The following is a 26522-nucleotide window of genomic DNA, read 5'->3' as shown; positions in this document are numbered from 1 at the left end:
CCTGAAAGAAACAAAACAAACCCACAAGTTAAGAACCTCCTCTCCAGCATAAATCCTACCTCACAAGCCATTACCCTTCTAATCTATGCTGATTACATAGGTTAGAAGGACAAGACATATGCTTAGCAGAGTTATACTTTAGGGGAATCTCAATAAAACAGTCACAGGAAAAGAAATGTCTGTCTACTGTATTACAGTATAATACAATACTATCATGACTCTAATGGGTCTGAACAGAAGAGAACTGACAAACACTTCTGTAATCTGAGGTATCAAACAAGTGAAAATAGGAGAATAACTGCGACTTTAATTACAGTTGCATACTTACAATGGAATAAGGTGGCTCTGCACTCAACCCATTTTGCTGCACACCTCCATTAGTTGGTTGTTGGGTGTAGTTCTGGCTATTCAGTAGGTTTCTATCCTGTTTAAAAGCATGACATTCCTGTAAATTAATAGGAAACAGGATTGTGGTGACCTTTATTATAAAACTTGGTTCTTCTCAAACTGTGCATTCTTTACCTGAAATATGCACCCTGCTACTTTTGTTCACAGCTCTCACTCCCAGGTTTGATGGGTAGTTCCCCATTCTAGTTTCACTGGTATGTGATAAATTCCCAAACTCAAAACTAAATACATTACAGCAGAAAAAGCAACATAGTAAGAATTTCATAATTAAATATTCTCCAAATATGTACCAGTAACTCTTCCTCACTCTGCCACTCAACACAAGATCCAAGCCAATATGGGTTTGCTTACTAGTTTTAGTAACTTCTTTCAAGGTGCTTTATGAATGGTAAATACTACTCATTCTCACCTCATTACCCTCAAAACTTAACTAAACAAAGCAGAATGGACACAAAACCAAATACAATCATTCCTCTTTTCCTATATCAGCAAATTAAGCCACAGCTCTTCACCAAACATGGTCAGCCACAAACCTGAGAAAACACTGTTTGGATAACTTGAGTGGTGATATTTAGACAGAGCCCTTCCCTCTTCTCCTCTTTTGCTTATACCAACTTTTACAGCAGCTAATGTTTCAGAAAAGTATACATCAAATGAGAAGAATCTCAAAGACAGACACTTTCATGTGGAAACTGACATGAAAATCCCATTAAAACCCATGTTGCTTTGATAAAGTTAAAAATCACTGGGGATCACATGGTGTTACTACTGTGCCTCTACCACAGTCTCTGTTCTACTGTTAAGGAGCCTTCACTTACAAAAATGTGTATCTTCTAGTCTTTAAATACATGTAATTCATACTGGCATCAGAGAAAGCTATTTTTTGCTAGAAAAGTAGCATCCACACACTCAAAACTTATCCAAACTGAGTATGCATACAGCTGGCACTCCCTGCATAAGAAAGGATCCTAGTTCATAAAAGAATACAAATAACAAGTTATACACGTGTTAGCGTCCACTTCAGTATTTCAAGCAAAATTACACATACCACATACGTTCACATCCCATCTCAGCTTTGTCAGTCAGACTTGTTCCCTGGCAATTCAGTTTTTGCTTTGTGTGTGTCTACTTTCACTCTCAACGGCTTTAAAAACTAACTTTTCAAGTAAAAACTTGATACAGCTGGAAAAAAATTGCCTTTGCAAACTCTGTGCTGGCAATGTCCAGTATACCCAAACTTTTCAATAAGCCAGCATTAATTCTTCCTGTTTCTCCACTTCCCCCCATGCTGTTGATAAGTCAAAGGTCATTTGGTATTGAAGACAGACATCAGTAAGGCAGTCAGAAAGCATTTACCAGAAACAGATACATACCCCCAACCTCCTGATGTCAGCAAATACAAGCTCATGAAAATATTAACAAACAGGGAAGAAAACAGCCTCTTGTTGGGAGAAGATGCATCAGTATTTGGGATCCTGCATTAAACACAACTGCTGCACCTTGCCACAAATTAACTGAGGAACTTTTAAACAGACAACATTCACTGAAGTTGAAGCATGTGTTTCACAAAAACCCAGAAAAAAAATATTTTTTATAATAATACAGTTATCTGCTATAGCTGATTAAAAGCTTTGAGCTATGGAGAATACTAAGGACAACATATAGGCAACACAGTGTGAGGTGTCCCTGCCCATGGCAGGGGGTTGAACTAGATAAGCTTAAGGTCCTTTCCAACCCAACCCATTCTATGATTCTGATTCTATATATAAAGGAATGACATGAATCCAGAAAAAAACCCACTATAAAAATGAGGTAATTGCAAACCATATCTTAGATAACTGTAAAATAGTATAAAATACTTATGTTTTATATTGCTAAAGGAACTTTTAAAGCTTCCATTAACCTTCCATTTTCTTCAACTTCTTTGGTGCGACATGTTCTATAAACATTTATTTTGGAGAAATTTATGCAAAATAGGTAACTGTCTTCAGATCCAAACAAAAAAACACGTATTTTTTAAACTAGTCTTTCTTAAAAATTCTCGTACTTGATATGTGATACTCCCAAATATCTATTTCTGACTGCTTATGAAATCAACAGATGTAGTCAAAACAGAAAGTCATTTAAAGCAGCATAATTTAACTATGTCAAACAGTTGTTTTTTCTTTGGCAAAGGACAAAACTGGAATCTACATTCACATACCAGTTGCAGAATTAAACATTTAAAATGTGAACACACTAATTGGCATAAACCCCACACCTAAACCTTATTCACCTTCTGTCACTTGAAGATGACATGAGATAAACTCGGAAGTTTTACCTTCCTTTTTAAAATGAGGATATGAAAAAACTTCCCCATTCTGTTCACTATTTCCTTGTTTGTTTATTTATTTATAGAATTAATCCTTTTTTTCCTGTAAGACTGCACTGAGAGTTCATAAAAAAAACAAAGTTCACATGGAACAAAAAGCAAAGCTCATAACTATGGCCCCTCTTGATTCCTAGATTCCTTGATTTCTAGTTCCTTTTACTAAAATAAGGTAAATGAACAGAAAAATGAATACAAGAACTTGGTTATAATAGCTTTCTGTTTGTTGTGGGGTTTTTTGTTGCTATTGTTGTTTTGTTTTTCTCTTCAAACTGGAGCCACACCATGCAGGACAGGCAACAAAGAAAACTTGTAAACAAGTGCACATAGTTCTATCCTTATTACACACACTTCCTGTCCTCACACATGAAGAATGACTACTAGGCACAGCATGAATGTTCTGCATGAAAACAAATCTGACTTTAAAAGCACCTGTTGGCCATAAAGGGCAGATTGCTACATTCAACTACGATGTCTTTAAGGCAAGGAATACCTTTCCACATCGTAAAAGGGACCAACCCAGATTTAATTTTAAATTAAATTTTAAAAAGGAGGCCTACCAGAAATCTGGAGAGGAACTTTCTTTAACAAGGGCATGCAGGGACAGGACAAGGGGGAACAGCTTTAAACTGACAGAGTTGACACTGAGATGAGACCTTAGGCAGAAGTTCTTCCCTGTGAGCGTGGTGAGGTGTTGGCACAGGGTGTCCAGGGAAGCCGTGGCCGCCCCATCCCTGGCAGTGCTCAAGGCCAGGTTGGATGGGGCTTGAAGGAGACTGGTCTAGTGGCAGGTGTCCCTGCCAGTAGCAGGATGAGCTTTAAGTTCTCTTCTGACACAAAGCATTTTGTGATTCTATAAACTTTTTTTCAATAATAAGCAAAGTAAGAGATTATGTTCAGTATTTTCAGGTACAGAACAACAGACAAAAGGCATGCTGCGGTTCTACAGCTGAAAAGTTCAGCAACAGTTCCTTCTCCAGTGTATGCCAAAAACTTCTGACATGCTGAAGCCAGCCCAAAAATTATCTGAAGCGCTTTGAAAACAGATCTCAACCAAAGTTCCTCAACAGGACTTGCACAGTATCACTCACATGATATGCAAATGGTTTTCAGATTTATCCTGAAATCCCAGTGGAGGATGTGGCCAAACCCAGCAGGTTTCCACCTGTTTTCCCCACTACCCTGCTCAACAAATACATCCCCTAGAAGGGCTCCTCCCACTGCCCCCCAAGCCTGGGGCAGCCCAACACCGTGTGTCCCAGAACGAAACACCGCAGCCCCTCGGGGAAATACCTGTGCGGGGCCGCAACAGCTCGCGGCAGAGGCGCGCAGGACTCGCGCAGGCTGGGGCACGCAGCGCGGGCAGGGACCGCACCTTGGGCCCAACGGCCGCTCCCGAGGGGGCACCGCTCCGCAAGGCCCCGCGGGCACCCGCCGACGCCCCTCAGTGAGAACCCGGCGGGGCCCGGCCCAGAGCGGCCCTCACAAGGCGGGGCCTCGCGCCGGAGGCCGCGGTGAGCGGCGTTGGTCCTGCTCCAGCGCACCTGCCCGCGGGCCGCGCCGCCGCCGCCAGCCAGCAGAGACGAACTGCGCCCCGTTCACCGCCCCTCCACAGGGCCGGGAGCCCCAGGAGCTGCGCGTCCTTGGAGGGCGGGCTCCTGCCGGGCCCGTCACCGCAGAGCTCCGGCCACACCACACACCCGACGCAGAGACGGCGACGGACGAGCGGGCGGGGGGCTGCGGCGGACGAGCCGAGAGCGGGGCGGGGCTGGGCGAGCGCAGCCGCCCCGCGCTGAGGTGAAGAGAGGGGGTTCGGTCCCACCTGTCCCGCTGCGCTTGTCCGCGTCTCACCTGCTCAGGACCGGCTGCGCCCAGCGTCGCCTACGAACGTTCTCGGGGCGAACCTCCCGGCGGCAGCGGGCCGGGGCTGGGCCGCCTCAGGCCGCCCGCCAGACCGAGCCCCCCACCCGCTGCTGCCGCGGCGGACGAGGCCCCAGCCGGCTGAGGGGGGGGCGAGGGGCGGGACCGGGGAGCGCTGGAGTGACGAGCCGGGCAGCCAATCACAGCTGCGCACGGGAGCGCTAGCCAATCGGCGGCGGGGCTGGCACTGCGCAGGAGCCGCCGCCGCCGCCTGCAGGTGCGCTGCGCGTGCAGGGCTCTGCTCCCGCCCTCTCGCCGGCGGGCCCGGTGTGGGCGCTCACAGGACGAGCCCTCAGCGACACAGGACGAGCCCACAGCGGCACAGAGCAGGCCGCGGGGCCGCAAGCGGGGCTCTGGGGCGCCGGTGTTGTCCCCGCAGGACAACGGGCCCGTGGTCGGTCCCGCCCGCAGCCCGGCACCGGGCGGAGGGTTCAGACGCTCCCTGAGGGAACGCGGCCCGTCTTACCCCAGAGGCGGCAGATGGGTTTAATGCAGCCGCTCACGTTGGCCGCGGTGCTGACAGGAAATCCTCTTCTGCGGTACATGGAAGAACATCTCGATCCCCAGACCGAGCCCGGGTTCGGGTTCACAGCCCAGCGACGGTGCTGGAGACGCTCGGCAGTGAGGCAACGCGTTCTGCCACAGCAACAGGCAGGGCTTTGGGCTCTCCTGAGCAGACTTGGAAGAGAGGATATTCCCACCGTGCATGATTTACCACATTCTAAACGCGTCACCTCTCGACAGAGGTGCAGGACAGTGCTCCAAGCTGCATGGCAAAAGCAAGGTGCATCTTTCTTTGAATTACAGCTTCTCCACAAGCAGTGATCAGCGGGTAGGTGGTCTGCAAGCAGCACTGAAGGGAAAACATTTGCCCTGTGTGGTATTAGCTACATGCAGGATTGCTTTCTAGTCCATCAAATTAAGCTGCGGTGTTGCACATGACAGAGCAAAACCCTAGTGAGGGTACTTAGGGGCCATTTGAGAGATAGTATCATGTCCAGAACACATAAATTGTGTCTCTTGTGGTTTAAGCCCAGCCAGTAACTCAGCACCATGCAGCTGCTCACTCACACTCCCTTTTCCCCCTCTCTGGGTGGGATGGAGAGGAGAATTGAAAGAATGTAAACAACATGGGTTGAGATAAGCACAGTCCAATACCTGAAGTATAATGCAGAACTACTACTACTAATAATAATGGTAAGGAAAGTAACAAGGGGAGAGAATATAAAACTAAAGGGGGGGAAAGAAAAACAATAAATGCAACTGATGCACACTGCAATTGCTCACCACCCACCGATCAATACCCAGCCCAACCCGAACAGCAATGGGTCCCTTCCAGGTGACTTCCCTCAGTTTCTATACTGGGCATGATGTGCTGTGGTATGGAAAACCCCTTTGGCTAGTCTGGGTCAGGTGTCCTGCTTCCTCCCAGCTTCCCCCCAGCTTCCCCTGCACCTCCTCACTGGCAGAGCATGAGACTGAAAAGTCCTTGATCAGAGTAAGCATTACTGAGCAACAGCTAAACCATGCTGTGTTATCAGCACTGTTCTCAGACTAGAGCCAAAACAGCACTGCACCAGCAAATAGGAAGGAGAAAAAAGTAACTTAACAACTGAAACCAGGTCTCTCTCCAATCTCCCAGTTACTAAAGGAGACTAGGGGTAACTAGTAACTAGTTAACTCCAACGACTATCAAGTCCAGAGAAGTTTAAACACCTTCAGACATCCCAATTAATGTATTGAGCTTTCTTTCCAAAGCAGAAAGATTCTATCTGAAAATATACTATAAACATAGATTTGGGATCTGCTTGTGAATACTGATGCTCACAACTCCATATCCACATCAAAGCCAAATGCACTATATGGAAAGGTATTTTCCCTGCACACTATACCCCCAGAATGGCTGAAGAATTTAAATTAATTTCATATGAATCTCCAGTCAGAGATAGGCAGAGTTTATCCTGTTGGTACTACTAAGCTACATGCGCTTTCCTCTAAAACTTCTAGCATCAGCTCCCACTAGAGAAAGAGTACAAGATTGTCCGGGAAAATGTTTTCCACTCTGTCCTATATCAGAATGCCAGGGCATTATAATAGGAGTTCATGGGCTACAGTCCTCTTAAAATAACAATAGTATATATAATTACATACATTATAATAATTACATATATATATAGCTACTGGTATTTCTAAAGGATTCAGGAAAAAAGTATCTGAAAGGTAGTTACTTCCTATCCTAATAATTATGAGATTCTGAGATTCCAAACTGATGCTTAAAGTACTGCAAAGTGAAGATGTCTACTGCCACTGCCTAAATAGGTCTTGTGCATTACAGCAGGACATCCTCTGAAATCCTGGATATAAACACTGCCCTGCTAAGAATGGGATTACTTGGCAGCCGCTCCTGTTGAGGTTACTATAACAAAGGTTGGAAACCTTTTTTTAGTTCCTGTTTCAGGTTTCTCCTACGTGCAGCACCTTAAATGATCCCTAACTTATACTTTCAAAAACTGGCCAGCACCCTCTGGTGGAAAAAAATGCATAGGCAAGATTTAGGGTTGTACTGACCTGAGTTATTTGAAAGGGTTGGCAAAGTACCCAGCCACATAATGTCACTTTGGACAATGCCATTAGCCAGGTAATTTCCCAAAATTTTAATACAATGTTTCTGTCTATAGTTCAACTGACATTGATTGAATTTTCTTTTATTTTTCTGCTGAATCCATGCACAATACATTAGAAAGTAGGAAAAATGAACCAAATGAAAGTAGATCAAGAACTCATTTGTTATTTAAGATTATAAACTATCAGTTTCAATAACCAAACTTTTTTTCTGTGTGCATTTGTCTGCCAGCATTGCTTGAAGCTGATTTAGAGAAAAACTTTTTCAAGCTTTACCAAATTCGTGCTTTGGAAATAAGTTACTTTTGTTAAGCCAATACAATTCTCTCATTGGCTATCTGTGCTGAAGTAGCCTAAAGTATTGTCCAACTTATTAGGGACACTCTAAACAAGCAGATAAGTTGAAGTTTAACCACACATATTGTACTCTGGTACTGTAATTATTGCCATGGATTGCAATTTTAAACAAATATGAACTACCCAAGGTCAGTGGTGTGTCTCTAGATAGAACTAGATGAAGTTTGATTTCTATGCAGCAAAAATACATTGAGAAATGTTCACTAGACAAAAAGGGAGTTAAAGAAAAACCTGAAACATTTCTAAGTGCTAAGTGCAAAGAATATCAGAATTATTCTGGTAGTCTAGAGACATCTTTTGAATCTTAAAATAATGTACACCACCAGAGTTTCTCTTATTTCCACATCTTTGTGTGGACAACATGGACAAAGAAGGGGTCATTTGAAGCTATGAGCCAGTTTACACAGGCAGTTGACTTGTGTCATCTTGTATCTGAGCCCAGTGGAACTCCATGTCCTGTATCAGAGGAGTTCTCTCTACAGAAGGAGAGAAATCAATCTTAAGAGACTATTCAAATACTTCGAAGTCTTTTGATGTATTATGAATGACTCTTGAAGAGACAGACACTGTGCTTTACACTGTGTGAAATTTGATTGTAACATCATCACTTGAGCTTTGACTAGCTTGACAAGTTTTGACACATTAAACCTCCAAATACAGTTATCTAATCTCGTTGCGTTGGTCATATCCCTTAATTGTTTTCACAAGTTTTCTCTTCCAAAAGCAATTGTGTATCTTCACTTTTAAGGGCTTTTCCATTAATTCTCAATATATCTATTTTCTTACAATCCCATTTCACTTTTATCTAGCCAGAGTCACTGTCCTTTCCCTGCTTACTATGTTTTCAAACAAGCACCTCAGTATTGCCCTTTACACTGCTCTTTACTAATGAATTATCCATCGGCCTTGCAAAACTACCTAAATCATTCTTCATAGAAGGATGGGCATTTGTTTGGTCAAGGGCATTCCTTTAATGCTAGGTTGCTCCAAGCCCTGTCCAACCTGACTTTGTGCATTGCCAGGGATGGGGCAGCCACAGTTTCTCTGGGCAACATGTGCCAGAGCCTCATCACCCTCACAGGGAATAGCTTCTGCCTAAAATCTAATCTCAATCTCCCCTCTGTCAATTTAAAGCTGTTCCTTCTTGTCCTGTCACTACAGGCTCTCATCAGAAGCCCCTCTCCAGATTCTATGTGAAATTCTTAGAAACTTGCCCTTCCCCCATCACTCCCAAAAAGTTTAGTGTCCATATGAACAGTATCTGGTCTAAAGGGTAAATTTATCTGGAACTCCGTAGCTTAAAGTGCACTTGCACAGCACAAACAAAATCCAGCATGTTTGTTTTGTTTGACTAAAGCCAGTCAGCCATATCAAGGAGGAAACTTTCCACTTGCCTTCAAACAGCAATAACCACGAGATACTGGGGCACGTGAGTGATGCTGTGGTGCAGCCCCTTCTGTACACTTGCAAGCTAAAGCAATTTCCACAAGGTGCCCAGTGTTTTGTGACATCTGTGCCACATTCCCTTTGGGGACTATCTGCTGTAAACAAGTCTGTGACATTTATAATGCAGTTTTGGAGGATCATGTCAGCTCACATGGTTCCCAACTCACAAGTCTGCACAGGAAAGAGCTAAAGCTGCCTGTACGACTGCTCTGTGGACAGAAACCTATCATGAAGGAAACACAGCAAGTATTTCCTGAAAGAACTGGTGAGCAGCTTGGCTCTAAAAGCTGCATCAAGTTCCATGGACACAACCTTGCTGCATCTTATTTCTAACTTGGATGGCTGCCTGACAAGATGGAACAATTCTGCCAGCTCAAGCAAAACAAACCAAACCAGATAAGGAGGGGGATGCAAGAAGCACATTATGTTGTTTCCCTGCTCTCCCGGACAAAGCAACATTACATTTATTCCTCTCCTAGCGGTCATGTCTTCTTTAGCCCATTCTACATCACATGTTTTCAGTCCATATAAGCAAGGGAATTTGAGCAGATGTTTTGCTGAAATCTTCCTCAATCCGCCCATACCAACCAACCTCCCACCGCCCAAAACCCCAAGGCCAGTAAAGATAGCTACATCCTTCAGCCGCATTAGCATTAGACAAACACACCCTTTGCCACCACGAGTTTAAAACCTAGTTAAATTTAATTCAGCTTTATTAGAGAACAAAAGTCTTTGCTGGCATACATCTCTCACAATAAAATACTGGCAACGATGATGGTAAATTTGAACCAGATTTAATAGTATCAGCTGTGTTTCCATGAATATAAACCAAGATGCTTTCTGCAAAATTCCAGTTGTCCCAGGAAGGGTAAGTCTGTCTCAGCAAATCACTGGTAGTATACAACTTGGTTGAGGATATAGTAAATCCTCCAAGAAGCTGCTTGTTACAAAGGCACTTACAGAGCTGTCAACAGCCAGCTGCCATGAAGCAAGTTAAGGCTGGGCTATCAGCAGAAAGTAGCTTCAGTTCAAGATTGTGGGCTAGGAGGAGCTGTACCCTTATGCTTGCTGAGGACAGAATTAGCTCTACTCTTACATATGGCATAACATAAAATGCAAATGCTGCTGTCAAAAAGAAACATGACCCCCAGCCCAAGTGACTTGCCGCTGGCTCAGCACAAGGCAGATTGCCACCACCCAGCCGAGGTTTTGTTTTGCTCTGAGAGCTGGACAAGGTTTTGGAGCACAAAACTCCATCTGTTCAGGACTAAACCAGCAATGCTGGCAAAAAGGAGAAACTTCAGGTGTAGTTTGTCTCTCAGGAGTTGTGATTACTTGTTGGTACATGAGTATTAAACCACAGCTTCTTATGACACTTCAGGAAAAGCATCTAAAATGCAAGTTCCTTAGTAATTAAATACCTAAATGTAGACACTGACACCATATATTTGCTCTAGAAGCATTTTAATTTACAAACAGCAATTCCCATTGACTTTATACCATAAAAAAAGCAATTTACAAGCAAGAAACAAATTCATCAGAACAAAATAAAGCAGCACTGAAATATTCATGTCACAAATCTAAAACCAAAGTGAATACAAGAGTAAAATATCATTTGAATAAATATTTTAAAATTCATGCTATAAAATAATCCTTAATGGCAAGTTATTTATTGTTACAGCATCAGCTTAGCTAGCTTCATTTACTTCATATGGTGATGAAGTGTGGAGTTGTGAGGTTACCGGTTTATATTGCAAGATAATGACAAGTCAAGTCATTCAAACTGTTCAATTATTTCTCATGAAAAACAACCATACAAATAAAAGTTATTTAAAAATACCATTTTTCAGTCAGAAACAAACACTGTTAAATCGTGCAAGAGCTCTACCTCTAACCAGATACATAACCAGAGGCTTGCAATACAAGCCCACAGGCTGACTTCATAGTGTATATGAATGGGAGAAGACAGCAGTTTCTTGTAGCCACCAGAGCAGGAGTTTCATGAACTAGAAGTGAACCTGCTCTGTTCCTGACACTCAGCTTCACACCCCCTGAAGAAACACAGGACACGGCTCTCAGGCTTGTTTGTTTAGCATTTCTTTTAAAAAATGTAAACTCTCATAAGTTAATGCTGTCACAGGGATGTGCAAGTAGTTCTATATCTACAATATTAAATACAACTATCCTGGCACTTGTTAAAATATATGTAAAATGCACACAGATTATATAAACTTTGAACATTTTGAATGACTTTACTAAACTTCCGATTCAATCACTGAGTATTATGAAATTTACAATTCATGAAATAAACAGATTCATATAAAGAATTTACATAATTCCCGAAATACTTTCAAATATAAAATTTAATAAATAACCCTGACCAGTCAAAAAGCACCATTCAAGGGAAAAATTCCCTTGGAAAATAGATTAGGTGTTGCATATTTGAGTCCCTTTCAATGGTTTCACGTGAAACCTGTTTAGAAAAATGACAATAAAAGAATCACAGTAAACTAATACAAAAATTCAAATAAGATATATATATATATATTTAAAGGTAAAGCTCATTCGATCTTTTCCCAGCCCTTGATTTTATTCCTGCTGTTCTTCCCATAAACGTATTAAGAGGCGTCATTGTTTTGTCTGAAAGTAAACCAAAGGCTTCAGCATAAAACATGAATTTATGCTTGGGAAGACTGCATTAAGAACTATCAATTTAGGCCTACAGTATATTCTGCTGAACAGTGAACTGACAGTATCCTTTATGCTATTGAAAGATTTCACACTAAAATAGCTGAGCCAATCTTGAGGCCTTAGTGACCAAACTGAACTTTTAATTTACTGTATTTACAAAGCTGTTTTCTAAATGTATTTACAAGTTCAAAAGAAACAATGTGGAAGATAACTGATTTAAGAAAACTGAAATAGCTGTTTAAAACCACAAACATTAGCAAAGGTATAAAATCCTTTATTTTCACAGTTTGTCATAATAGGTTAAACATCTAGAGGAAAGGACACTGTCACTATTTTCACATTTTTCTATAATTAAAAAGGTAGATTAAGAAGAGACTCAATTATGAACCAGCCTATATAATTTCATGATTTATTTTGCTGTCAAATATTTCTTCACATATTTTTTTTTGACTTCTGCATTTATTGTAAATGAAATGTGTAACAGCTCTGTGCTAACTTAAAACTGTACAGATACATGACACTGTACAGTACTTCCATCATTTGCTTAAAGTAACACAGCATACTCTGTTTTGGTGGACTTGTGAAATGAACTTCAATCACATAATGCTTCATGTTCCATGACAGTGTTCATCCTGGCATACCACTATGTGACAAGGCACAATTCAATTGATGTTGCCAGGTTTGAAGTTCGTTTTCTACCAGAGTTACACACTTGGTAAGTGTCAATGTAAATGCTAGATGATGTTTTATGCTCACCTACGTATGCATCCTTTGAAGCACTGCTGGACTTTACAGTACTGTGTTATGGCTTGATAATTATTAACACTGCTAGCAGTGGAAAGGGTAAATGGCGCATCCACAAGAACAGGAGCAAGCAGAACTTGCACTGCTGAATCATGAGTTTGTAGAAAAAGTGATCATTTCCTGCCCCTTAACAGTCCTGTTACAATGTTTTGAACCTGAACCTGTACAATCAAAGTGATGTTGGTTTATTTTTGTTTGTTTTTTGTCAGAGACAGTTTTGGATAAGTCACTCTTTGGTAAACTCAAACCATTTTAATACATTTACAAATACAAAGAACTAGATTTAAATAATGTTCAGATTGTGACATGGAGAAATTCAAGAAATATAAAATTAGTACCCACATCCTGCTATTCTCAACTCATACTTCCATGGAAAAAGGTCACACCAAAGGCACCACAGCACAGGTCCAAGATAAAGGGTGAAGAATAACTGTACATTTCTTGGATTTTGCATGTCTCAAACTTCATTTGTCAAAACACATTTTTTTTTAATTATTTTTTTGCATTTAATTACTTAAAACAAACATTCAGGAAAAAAAAACAGTATCAGAAACACCAACATGTTTTTAAGTGGGTAAACACATAGACTACCTTCCCTAGACACAGACATAGATTTTCCCTTACTGGAAACAAAAGTTCTGTTGTTGCTTCAAAGAGAGAAACATCTCCCCACCCTCTGCCTCTGTAGTGAGGCAGATTTTAGGACAAAAGAAGCAAATCCTGTACTCAAATTAACTGCTCCAGTGGAGCAGGTGGGGCTTAGACTGTAAATCTGTATTGAGTGAAATTAATTCTTATTGCAGACTGTCACAATATTAAGAACTAATGTATTTAATAAAGCTACTGCACAAATATGCCCCAACTTCACGGGAGCCAGAAAAGCTTGACAAGGTAGGAAACCTACCTTTTTGCTCTCCTATGATTTAGGAATGAGCTTTTCTTTTCTGGATTTCAGGAGTTAAACAGTGTGTTCAAAGATGGATTTTCAATATTTGCTAAACAAACATTAAGGCCCAATTATACAAAACCTGTGTTTTAAAGAAGCACGTGATTAATTCTGTTCATCAGGTAGAATTTTACACAGTAGTGTTTGCCAGTTCATGCTTTTGAGGTCTCTTAGGCTATTACTGTTCTTTTTGTTGGGGCTTGTTTGGGGTGGGGAGTTTCTGGTTAGTTTGGTGGTGGGCTTGGGTTTTTTTTTTTCCTTTTTTTATTTTTTTCTTTTGTTTAACTGTTACCATTATGCTTCACATTTTATATATTATACTGACCTAAATGACAAAGTTAGCACCATATTAATAAAACACATTTGGTGAAACAAAAAGATTTAGAGTATATTAAAAGTTGTTGGTAGTTCCTTTATGCAGAAAACAACCACGGAAAATAGTAGGGAAGCCATAGCAACTCTGTAATACTCACACATGAAATAACAGACATATTGCTTGAAATTCCCGTAGCGTATTTGTTTTTCTATACAAAAAAAGTACAAATTCCAAGTGCTAACATATCACTTGGAGTTTTAAGTAGGAAGTCAATGTGCACCTGAAAACAGCTCTCTGTGAAGAGACCTATTAAAACACTGCTTGGAAATACTGTAGTTAACAACATCGCTCTCAGGTTTTAACCAACCACAAAGAGTGATGAAGTTAAATTTAGTTACCTGGTATGGTTCTACAGTACGAAATGAAGGTAGATTCTGAGGCCAGTAAAAACACATTTAAAACCACAATGCTACTTTTAGGTTTGCTAATATTTTTTTTTAAGATATATATATATATAGATATATCTATCTCTATATATATAAAAAGGTCAGCACCACAGGTTGTCCAGCTTGCATTCTGGACAACTAACATAACCCCTCAACAATTTAACCATAATTTAATAGATTTATGGCATTTGGTTTATATATGTTATAAAGCAAAGCTAGTAAACCAAGGTAATTCGCTTTGCTCACTTTTGCACACAAAGTAATAGTTGAATAAAATGAAAACCAAAAACATTCTTTTAAAACCAAAACCATCCTCCCAAAGTCCGAAGTTCTAAATCCTAAACAGAGAGGAGACCTAGCAGTTGTAAGAGTGGTACATGGTATAAACCTTGACATACTTTTACATTCACCTCAACCAGAATAGGAAAAGTGAAAGCATTTTATATATATAAAGCAAATTTATATATATAAACAGACTAACTACCAAAAACAATTAGTAAAAGCAAACAGATTTCATCCTGACACACAGAAGGAACCAAAGCTGTAATACTCTCTCTCCCCACTGCTGTGTAACTCATTACCAGCAATAGGGCTTCAGAAATAAAATAAGGGAAGATTACAGCTTCCTTGCGTATCCAGCAGAGCTGCCAATCTTTTTCTAATATCTTTCTCCACTGGAATTTGTGTCTTGCCAGATCAACCAGTAGGGACACTTTGGCAGACTCTTTCTATGCTTTCCCCAGCACACTGTCTTTAGATTTTGAGCATCTTCAAAAGTAAAACAAAACAAAACAACCCCCCTAACAAAACAACAACCAACCCAGCCTCCTTCAAAAACAAAGAATACTTATGTAGTCTTCTCCAGAAACCATTTCTGAATGATTTCCAGAAGGTCAGGAAAATTAAACGGCTGTTATACTTGTACTGAAGATTACTAAAAGAATAATATATTTTAAAAATACATTACAATGTGCTTGTTTGTGTTGCACTAAGAATGTAGTATTTCAATCAGATGCGTTAGACATTGCATGAATTTCCATACTAGAATCCATAGCTTCAGAAGCTGAAGCATCATTATCTACTTTCTGTTCCGCAAATGCTTCTGTTCTGTCTGGAGACTCTACCCTGGTTCTTACTTCTGTTACGCCAGGGTGATTTTTTCGCAAGTGCTGGTTGAGTGTACCCTGGAAAGGAAAACATTTCCCACAGATCTCACAGCGAAAGGGCTTGTCATCTGTGTGACCACGAATATGATACTCGAGCTGGTCCTTGCGGGTGTATTTCTTCCCACAGAACTTGCACACGAAAGGAGTTATTCCCATGTGCAATCGCATGTGTCGATCAAGGCTCCCTTTCTGGTTGAAAGACTTTCCACAGTAGATACAGATCAGCCTCTCATTGTATGGATACCAATGACCTCTTGCGTTTCTTTCCCGTGGACTGCTTTCATATGCTGGGTTACTCACCATGGATTCACTGTCAGCCCCTTGCACCAAGCCCTGAACATCACTGTGCAAGTGACCAGTGGATACCCGTTTCTGGCGTGCGCGACCCCCTCTGAAACAGCTTAGCATTGACCTGGAAGGACTTGTATTGCTCAGGCTTCCAAAGGTTTCTGACATACCTGTAGCCTGTGATGAGGCATGGGAAAACGAATAAACATGTTGTAAGACAGATCCATAAGAACCAACATTTACGGCTACCACTTGCTCTCCATCCACCATTTCAGTATGATATCCATCATCACCAAGCGAAGAGCTATCAGAGCAGCTCGGCCTGTCAGACTTCTCCATTTTAACTTTCACCTCTGCAATCTGACTTTCCCTTACTATCAGGTCTCCTTGCTCATGATCACCTTCAATCTGAATCTCATATTCAGAGATACTCCCACTGCTTCCTCGATCTGAATGCCCTTCTTCTTGCAGACGACTACGTAGAGTTTTGCCTGGAGTAGTTTCCATCCGAAGATCGCTGCCTGCTGTTGACTGTCGCACCTGAGAGCAATAGGGGGGAGATATCTCAATGGGATTGGCAAAGTAGCTGCTGTCCTTAACTCCATTGCGATTTTCAGGATTTTCTTCAGCACCAACAGTGACAGAGTCAACATCACCGACACTGATCTTCGAATGAATACTCTCCAGTATCTGTGTGCATTTATCAATGACACACTGCATCTGTAGAAAGCTAGCTGCAGTTAGAAAACTAACAACATCCTTCAGCTGTAAGGACATCCTTCCAGTGTAACAAAAAGAAAGCAACTGTTCAAAAACATTGGGGTTTTTAATAACTGATATTGATAAGCCACTCATGGTGCTCAGCGCTGAATGGTCACGGAAATACGGAGAACTAGCAGCTAAGACAGCTTTATGGGCTCGAAATGGCTGACCCTGAATATGCACAATTATGTCACATAGCTTCCCTTGCAGGCGGAGCTCGTTTAACTGGCTCAGAACAGTGTTGCTGTACTCGGGCACATCAAACTGAATGAAACTGCTGCTGTCCATTTCTACTGATGTAAAGAGTAACCTGAAAGAAAAATGAGAAGATTTGCAGCTGAGAATGAATTCAGAGTTTTCCATTTAAAAAATAAATGCTTGCACATTTTGAAGTTAAATCACCACATTGATCTCTTAAAGGTGCATTACAACAAAACAGTTGGTGTAAACACTTGTTATAATACAAAAAGTAAGTCTTAATCTACCCATTTCTTGTATTGCTACAATTTGAATTATCCCTCTGCAACACTCACAATTCAATGCTCATAATCCATCCCAGGGTGCCTGGGACAGTCTATGTCCTAAAAGGAACTCTTTGATTTCACTCTGATTTAATCCTAGGCAAGTGATTTAACTCTAGGCGAGTTAAAAACTTCAGAAGCTTTAGGAGGTGTTCAAGTCAGATACTACATTGATACTTGCATTGTTAAATTGCCCAAGAATGATCTTTGGAAGGTACTTTACGAGGCTTGAAAAACCTGCTAAAGGAAAGCGACAGGGACATGTGTGTGTGCACACACAAATGTGTTTTAAAAACATTTAAGTCTAGATATGTCAAGGTCATCTCAGAGAAGATGAATACACTGCACAGGGACATTTCTGTTTAAACATTTACCTCCTTAGAAATTAAACTGTGCAATTACTTTAAAAAGTAAAAATCAATCTTTCAATCTACACATCACAAACCAAGGAAATCCTGGTAAAAGGAAACGTTTAAGTGTGGACTCAGTTCCAAACTATTTACCCAGTGTGTCAGAGGTTCCCAGATAATACTGAAATTGGGTCAATCAGTAAGGCAGCGTTCGAAGGGAAAGCGCTGGAGCCACCCAGGGACTCACAAGCTTTTTAAATCTCCTTTTGTGATTTTTTTAGATCAAGCATGATGTGAATGTGGAAGCTCATCTGATACAGAAGCGATTTCCTAGCTACAATCATCTGACATTTGAACTCTAACCTAACTCAGAAGCCATGGGTACTCAAACTTGCCTGATACACTGGGAAAGGATGTTCCCAGAGGCTGTAGGGAGATGTATACATTTCAAAACAAGATCTAAAGGATGCTACCGATTTTTCATGGAGTATTATCATAAAAAGGACAGACATACTTGTCCCTCTGAGTGTGTCTCACTGTAGCAGACACCACCCTACATTTCCAATACTGGGCCCCTAATCCAGTGCCCCCAAATCTTCAGGCTTTTATTGATATTCTCATTCTTACTAATGCAGAACTCTAAACATAATATTGCCATCATACCTGTTTTTCCAACTGCATAAACAGATCTCAACATCATCCATTGACTTCTGAAGCAGGAAGCATGTCCAATGTATCACAACATACTAGTGGATATTTTTGTTCTATTTATGTCTTATGTTACATGCTGTAATGGGACATATGAACAATTTAAATCAAATGATGAAAATTCAGACACTCTAAAAACAAAATAAATGGATAGGAATATGGCAAAAAGCCTACAGGGAAGAGCTGGAGCTGTATCAGCTGACTGTCACTTAAAACTAACATTCATAATCTCCACAAATGGAACTTCTTTTCAGTAGAGAAACAAGACAGTCAGCTTCCTGACTTAACATTACATCTGACTTAGAAACAGCCTAAAACTCCCATAGAGCACTGAAAATCAGGTTGTCAGAGTTGCTGAACATGTTCTGTAAGATACCAGTGGGTCAGAGATTAAAATGGGTAAACCAGACGTCACTTGAGTTGTTAGTTGTTATGTGAAAGCAGGACAAAAGATGATTTATGTGCTCTTTCATCTGCTGAGGGAAATAAGGACTAGAAGGTGGTTAGCAGAAGCAGTATAATCACAGCTATCTATACAAAAATACCTTTGGCAGGGCAACAAAGCCACAAAATGATTCAGAGCTCGTGAGCTGATGCAAGACAGACACAGGTCAGGAATCAAACATTACAACAAACAAACCCCAGCCTAACAGGTGTAGTTAAGCAGAAACCTCAACTGTGTTATTGAGCATCCCTGCATGTGGTGCAGGGAGCCACTGCTCAAGCCCCTACCAGATGCACCCATGCAACTGGGAAGACAAGTTTCAGAAGTCAGGATACGCATTTGTCAACTTGTTGCTCACCTGACAGGGTAGCAGGCTTCCGTATAAACCCAACATAGGTCACTACCTTTAGGTGTGGGGCTTAGGAGTTCTGCACAGATGGGACACCAGAACATTCCTGATTACATTTCTCTTTAGTAAGCTTGTACATTCATATACTTTTCATATACAGAAAGTATTTGCCTCATACTTCCCTACAGGCTCTTACTCAGCAAAACGGAGAACACTGTAGTCCTACACAAAATATTAAAATACAAATTGTCACCACTTGCACCAGTCCAGACAGAAGGAATGAATGAAGGATAGGTACCTGAGTAGAAGAAAAATGAACATTTTATGCCTTACCATTGAGAAGAAAAGAAACGTTCTTTTGATCATGGCATTTTAGTATCTTTAAATGAATTCACATTCCCTAGCCAAACATTGAAAATGAACTGTGACCACAGCCCAGAGAATGCATGAGAAGCAGAAGAGAGGGACATAAAGAGGAAAGGGATTCGCAATGATCCTCACACATCACAACTCTTCTAGAACACCCAATTATGTCCATAGGCAGATATATGCACAAGTAATTTTACATCCTTGTTCTCAGATTTGTTTAATCTTTCTTTTGGGGAACAAAGCAGCTTATTTTCCTTAGAATGTTAGGAGTGAACAGCACAAATCCTGGTAGTGAGTGGGGAAAATGATGGAGCTAAAAGTCTGCAAGTGTGGCTGTCAATGTAAGCAGTAAAAAACCAAAAATAGGGATCAAGGGAATATACAGTATTGCTTTGAAAGCAAATGGATCAAGTACAGAAAACACAGGCCAAAAAGCAGCGGATAATGAGTTTCTCTATCCATCTGCTCTTAAAAGAAAGCAAGCAAACAAGCTACAGCATGCACTTGTGGCTACTTTTCCACCTTAGTCTCCTTGGAAGACACAGCCTTCCTGTGACCTTGAAAACATCTGTAGAAAGCTGGGGTTAAATGACAAGAATTTAGAAGAGCAGCAGCACTTGGCAGAAGAGAAACCCTTTCCTCACTTCCAGACAGACTCTGAAATCTCTAGTTGAAGCACTCCAGGAACTGGCAAGGATGCCAGTGAACCCCACATTCAGGGTTCATTCAGGCAGGACTGCAGCAGGAACAGCACTGAGACTACAGTGACTTTGCTGGAGTATTCCAACTTCATTGTATCAGTTTGGGAAGGCAAGACCTGAGAAAAAATCCGGCATTGCACATGCCAGAGCAGGCACCACTTGCAGTGTTTTATTGATGAATAATAGTTAGAAGAATGATCTTATTTATTCCTCCAATTTTTTAACAGCTTCCTCCAAGTTGAAATGTCTCCCTAAGCTCTTCTCTTGGGGTGAGGACAGTAGCAGAAAGATACCCTAAAGCACAAATTAGTTTTGAACATATCAAAAGTTCAGAATGAAGATAATTTTATTTGTATTATACAAATTCAAGCATTTGAAGGGTAGGGAGGACTAAGATAAGTCATAGCAATGTCAGGTACTCTCACAGTTAAAATGTAATGTATTTTGTCTTGCTTTAGCTTCCACCCCTGCCTGCGGCACAGTGCAAAGTTAGGTTAAAGTCCTGTGCAATTTAAGTCCACCCCTGGGCACTGGGCTATGAACAGGTACTCTCTCAACCTTTCTATATAAGCAGATCAAAGTATTTGAGGGTTTTGTAGATGTTATATATCCAAGAAATTGGCTAAAGGCTTCCTTGTTTTAAATCACAGGCCAGAGGAGGACACCAAGTTCACTAAGTCTCTGCAGGGCTCCTGTCTATTTCTGTAGGAGATGATCCAGTCACACCCAAAAGAATCATATCAATTCTCTTCACGCCTGCATTACACTTATTCATCAGGGTCTGACACAGCAAACATAGACCATAGTATGAATTTACTAGTAGTGGATTGCTGACCTGTGTCTTCAAACAAGTGTTCATTGCAGTAACCTGTGATCATGAGAGTGATAACATTTCACATTAGATTTCAAAAGAAACTTAATTTTAAAATTATGTTCTAGAAAAGCTCCTGTTTCACTTAAAAACCCAAGAATAGATGGTGACAAAACACATTCAGCATTTTAATTTTACTGACATCATACAGTAGCAGCGGGGAAGCATCATATAACTACAACATGAAGCTGTGTGTCTGCCAACGTCGTATTAGTTTCTGCTTCTAAGTCTGCACCTGTTTAATTTCATTCACCACTGATGCATGATTTGGTGTTATCATGGACAGGTGAGTGATACAAATTCTGCTCATCTGAACTCACACAAAGGTGTGAGAAAAGATCCAATGCATTTTCTTTAGTTAGCTCAGCAACATGGGTTCCTTGGGAAAAAACAGACATTACGAATCACAGCTGTGTCTGAAAACTGAAATACATAGAAAACTTAAGAGGATCATAACAAAAATTAAGACTAAAACAAGAAAAGTGCTCCACGGCACCAAGAATGGATACTCCATGCATTACTGCTCAGTATACAGAAAAAAAAGCAAGGAAAGAAACAACCATTTGTACAAATCACTACACTCCTCACTTGCATTTTGGAGCTTTGAGTGTTTACTACACCAGCTGTGAAAAGACGTCATTGCAAAAATGTATTCAAGAGAATCTTAACCTAGCAATGTAACTCTTTTGTCTGTGATCAGGGAAGATTTAGGGCAAAAATCTTCATCACCCTCACTCCTTTCTGTTTAAATTTACATTTCAAATTTGCCTTTGTTTTCAGATTACAGCAGCAACAATAATTAAGGCTGTACCAAAGGAAAACTACAATCAGGTACTTCACAGTCTAGGGGCATTTCTAAGAGTCCTCTTTAAATAATCTTTGAAATCAGGAAAGAAACCGATCATACAGTCTTTTGCTAGTTTCTACTCATAACATCGAAGTACTATATTCTCTTTGAAAAGCCAACATATAGCAGAGTGCCCTTGCATGGCCTTAATGTAGTGTGACACACAGCGCTGCTGCCTTGCTGAAAATCTGGCTCTGAAGCATGGTCAGCTTCCCTACAGTGAGGAGACAGATTTTAGTATCACAGGCATTAATAAACAAACAAATAAATAATGTAAAAGGGCAAGCTACTCTCCCAACAACGGAGACAATTTTGTGCAGAACTACAGCGTACTTATAATAATACAACAATACAGGCAGTACTATGTAAATACGTAGCATTGGGTTTTGCATCAATTCTTCCTAAATTCAAGCAGCCATTTTCTTAAGAACTCTCCAGCCTTTAAAGATCACGAAGGAAACTAAATTATATTTACCTCAGGTGAGATGATCAGATTCTGCTATTTTCTACAGATTTAAAAATCAATTGCACTAAAGGTTTTTCCAGAAACACACACAATGAATACTAAAAATAGAGCCTTGTGTATTCTCAGCTCATCCATGCAGTCTATTTCGTGCTCTGTACAACACACTGCCAGAGGCATCCTCCTGGTGACAGAAAATATACCTAATGACACACTTCTCAGTGTAATTTATGCACTAAAATCAGAGCCATGCCTAGACATCTATATAAAATTAGAACAACTCCTTCTAACCACAGAAAGAATGATTGCGGAAATGTTTCCACTTGGCACTTAAGGGAACACTTGGAGCTTAATGGAAGAGACCTATAAAATAAGTCTTTGTGTACTAACTAGATTTTTCTAAACTTTGACTGCACCACATATAACTAACATTTAAAAGCTCTTTAACATATTATTTATCATCTAAGTCATAGCATTCTGGCAAGCAAAAAGCTGTGGAAACCTTACTCTGTCTGAATACGGTCATCTAGATGTTACCTGATAGCAGTAATTCACAAGCACATGGTTATTAACTAAAACCAAAGAAAACACAAAGCAATAGGCTTTAAGATTGGTGATAAAATTGCAAGTATCTGCCCGACCACATAAAGTAACAGCTTCATCCATTTTCCTTCAAAGCTTCCCTCCAATGGAAATTAAATAAGTACGTACTTAGTGCTCAAATCTTTGTCATGTCAAACAACACAGTCTCCTAAATCACTCTTACTTATACTCTTCTTTTGTGAAGAAGAGTTTTCAGAGAATTACAAAGCTGAATTTTAAGTATTATCAGCAATAGAAGAATAAATCAAACAAGAATCTTTGCTTAGGTTGATTTGCATTCCTTGTTTTTAAACTCAAATACATTTAAACTTAGACACATTGAAGAGATTGCTACATATAGACATGAAAGTTTGATATCTCAGAATAAGTAAATGACAATCATGGACTCAGATGGAAGTTTAACAAAGGTGATATGGAGATCCTAAGAGATGCTACAGCACAACAGAACATTCTTTTAATATTTCTGTTGCAGCATGAAACTTCATTTTGTTTGCAGCATCCCCAGTAGATTAAAATGCACTTTATTTATGGCATCTTTTATACCTCCAGTGATCTGAAACCCCTTTACAGCTCAGTTCAACACATTATTCTGTTAGGTTCACCTCTAGCAGGTAAATAAAACTGCCAGGATGATTAAAACCAGCTTGCACAATCCTGTGTTTCTACATAAACTCCCTGCCCTCACTTTTGTTAAGCTCAGCACTATTTTAAACAGTCTGCAGTAAGTTCCTGATGCAAAAGCCATACCCCAAAAAAACCCTACATGAGAACTACACTACCTTTCTAGTAGTCCAATATCAGAGCAATACAAAAGTTGTGGAAATGACCACATCTCTCAAAAATAAACAGCTATGGAAGCAATTAGTTTCTTTTTTAACAAAATAGGATTCAAATCCTCATTCCTCCAATTGTCAACCACCTGCAAATCACTATAATTTTGATTCACAAAGTGTATTATGTTTGGGAAAGTCTGAACTAAGCAAAAAAAAAGTGGCCATTGGAATCAAAGGAAATACAGACAGTTCAGCCAGCACTTGAAATAGTGAATTACCTGTAGTAAGCTACAATTTCAAAGCAAGCTTTGAAATGAGTCTGCTTCACTTCTATTTTAGACTAAAATACAGAACCTGTAGTTGAGACTACATTAAAACTTAAAGCTTCAATAAATTCCCTCATAAAAATGCAGGAAACCCCCTGTTTCCTCAGAAACTGAAGCCAGTCAGTACAGGCTGAAATGTAAGCACTAGAAAACTTTGTTTTTGCACAATTTTGTCACTAGGTATCAGAACAATAACAGTGAAAGTCAAATGTCATCATCCTTCCTCTGCAGACACAGAGGCAACACTCAAAAGTACCAAACATCAACAGTGAAACCAAGGGTAAAAGTCCTGTCTGCCAGGCAAGGAGCATGGGAGGACACAGTCCCACCACTTGCAGGGGTGAGCAGCACATCAAACCCCTACACTCTGGGCAAGGGTATTTTTACTGATTCAGCCTTTTTCCTAACAACTGAAAAGTGTTTATTTTCACTTCACCAACATTCACAATGTGATGAACAGAAAAATCACTTGAAGGAGGGGGTGATCTTAACAACCAAATTAAAAACAATTGATTTATGTGTGTATATATATATACACATACACATGCCAATATCAATAATGCTACCAACCTAAGCTCAATGCTTAGCATGGTGCAATGGGAAATTATTAGAAGTGCAAATTTAGCATTTCATAGAAGAAAAAAACCAAACAACCCAAAGCAAAACAAATAAACCAGAAGCCTCTTATTTGAGCAAATATGCAAAGAAAGCAGTTGTGAAACTGAAGTCCAACCTTCGTCCCTTATTCTCAAATTGTCCTCCTCACAACTGCCTGTATGGAAGTGATTAAAAGAGTAAAAAATGAAACAACTATCGATGCATAAACAAAGCTTCACACAACAATTGCAACCTCAGTGCAAATACTCTCTACATTCTGGCTCTACAAATTACTACAGAAGTGATGTGACAAGACCCTACAAGTGACCATCACAAACTTATTTCGTGCATCAATTTCATTAGATATGCACTATATAAACGTAAACAAATACTGTGCACACTTTGTGAGCACTGACAGCTCTGAGCTGCGGGCTTCCAGAAGCCACTGTCAGTAGAAAGGAACCTCTTTAGCTGATAGTATGAGACTTGAAGTACATACACACCCCCAGAACTTTAAGTGTGGTGGGAGAGAGAGATTTTGTACCTTCCGCTATTGCAGTAAGTTATGTGCTACCGATGTAATACTTGGTTACTATTATGCATTTTAATCTATCTACTCGTTCTTTTATATTACCCTCAGTCCCTCTTCCCCAGATCACAGCTGTCAGGCACCAATGTTTCTTTTAACCCGGGAAGTACCGGTATTCTCTAGATACCAGCACCGTTTCTTGCAGGAGATATAAAGGAGCTCTGACAAACACGTTTCATGGCGCTGCCCCAGCCCGTTACTTCTGACAGGCTCAACAACTGCGCAGCTCTCATCGACCAGGCAACGAGGCAAAGCACATCCCAACGCCACACGCCGGGAGCTCTGTCACAAGCTGCGGTGCAGCTAATCCTGGCAGCCCGGCTCTCCCGTATCAGTGTCTCTCGGACCGCTCGGGCTCGTTCCAAGCTCACGCTCGGCTTCGGTTTCCTCTCAAACCAACCCAACTCTGCGCGCACCTGCCGGGGTTTTGAAGGGCGCTGACAGGGACCGGGGCTTCCCCCACCGCCCAGCAGCGGCCGGAGCGGACCCCGGCCCCGGCCGGACACCCGGACTCGGGCTACGCGGCGCCGGCTCCGGGCGAAGCGAGGCTGGGAGCAGCGCAGCCCCAACGGGAACCGCTGACACCGCTCCCGGACGGGCCCCGCAGCCGCCGCCCCGACGGGGTCTGTCAGTGCGCCGGGACCCCCCCCCCACCGCAGAACGGCTCCGTCCCGCACCGCGGCCGCCGCTCACCCGGAGCTGTCAGCGCCTCTCACATGGCGGATCCCCGGCCCGGCTCCGGCCCGCTCCCACCGCCGCTTCCCGCCCGCTCCCACAGCTCCTCGCACCCGGAACTGATTCCGCTGGCAGCGCTTCCGCTTCCTGGTGACGTGCGGCGGGCGGAGCTGCCGGTGCACCGGGGCTGAGCCGGGGCCGGCCGCGGCCTCCCGTGTGCGGACGGGGCAGCGAGGCCGTGCTGGGCAGAGCCGTTCCCGGAGCTCTCCGAGGTCGGGGCCCCGCTGTTAGAAACGCAGCACACGGGGGGAATGGCAGGGGATGAAAGCGGTGGAGATCACCGGGAGCGGCTGAGCGCTCCATGGAGTGAGCACGGCTGGAACTGCCTCCCGTGGGTTGAGAGTGCGGTGGGGTCTGTGCTCGGGATACCCAGCTCTGTGTGTGCAGAGAGGAGCCCTCACCCGCGGTAAGCTGCTGCTTGCACCGAGCAGTTAAGAGCTCACCTGTGTCACTCCACCCTCACCCCTTACTCATTGACTGGCATCCTGCACACGCCGGTGGAGTCACTGCTGCACATGGTGTGAGTCAGGAGCCTGGTGCCAGAGCACCCACACGGTCTGGCCTTGGACATCACCTCCGAGGGGTGTCTTTCTCTTGCTATAGAACAGGTGGAAGAGGTGTTGATGGGTTACCAGATAAAGGAGCAGACTGGGAGAACATCCTGACCCCAGGACACAACAGGCACACGAATGGCAACTACCTCAGCACCAAAGAAATGTGCCCAATTCCACAAAT

The 26522-nt window shown here is 41.6% G+C and overlaps 2 protein-coding genes across 3 annotated transcripts in view; both read right to left on the bottom strand.

Moving 5' to 3' along the window:
- The window catches only part of RALGPS1 (Ral GEF with PH domain and SH3 binding motif 1), a 76975-nt gene extending 72218 nt beyond the window's left edge, over window positions 1-4757 (bottom strand). For both annotated transcript variants that reach the window (XM_034067329.1, XM_034067330.1), the window contains exons 1-2: window positions 4628-4757; window positions 329-445 (exon numbers count right to left, since the gene is read on the bottom strand). The gene's annotated coding sequence lies outside the window, so the exon portion shown is untranslated. The remainder of the gene's footprint in view (window positions 1-328; window positions 446-4627) is intronic.
- Window positions 4758-14913: 10156 nt separating this feature from the next.
- ZBTB34 (zinc finger and BTB domain containing 34) lies at window positions 14914-25829 on the bottom strand. Its single transcript, XM_034067794.1, has 2 exons — window positions 25746-25829; window positions 14914-16850 (listed from the first exon to the last, which is right to left on the bottom strand). Exon 2 carries the CDS (start codon window positions 16826-16828, stop codon window positions 15329-15331), a length of 1500 nt encoding a protein of 499 aa, XP_033923685.1. The 5' UTR covers window positions 16829-16850; window positions 25746-25829; the 3' UTR covers window positions 14914-15328.
- Window positions 25830-26522: the final 693 nt, after the last annotated feature.

The sequence above is a fragment of the Melopsittacus undulatus genome, chromosome 11, assembly GCF_012275295.1.
Source record: "Melopsittacus undulatus isolate bMelUnd1 chromosome 11, bMelUnd1.mat.Z, whole genome shotgun sequence".
Lineage (NCBI taxonomy): Eukaryota > Metazoa > Chordata > Aves > Psittaciformes > Psittaculidae > Melopsittacus > Melopsittacus undulatus.
Note: the sequence above shows the minus strand (reverse complement) of the source record. Positions and strands in the feature narration are given on the sequence as shown.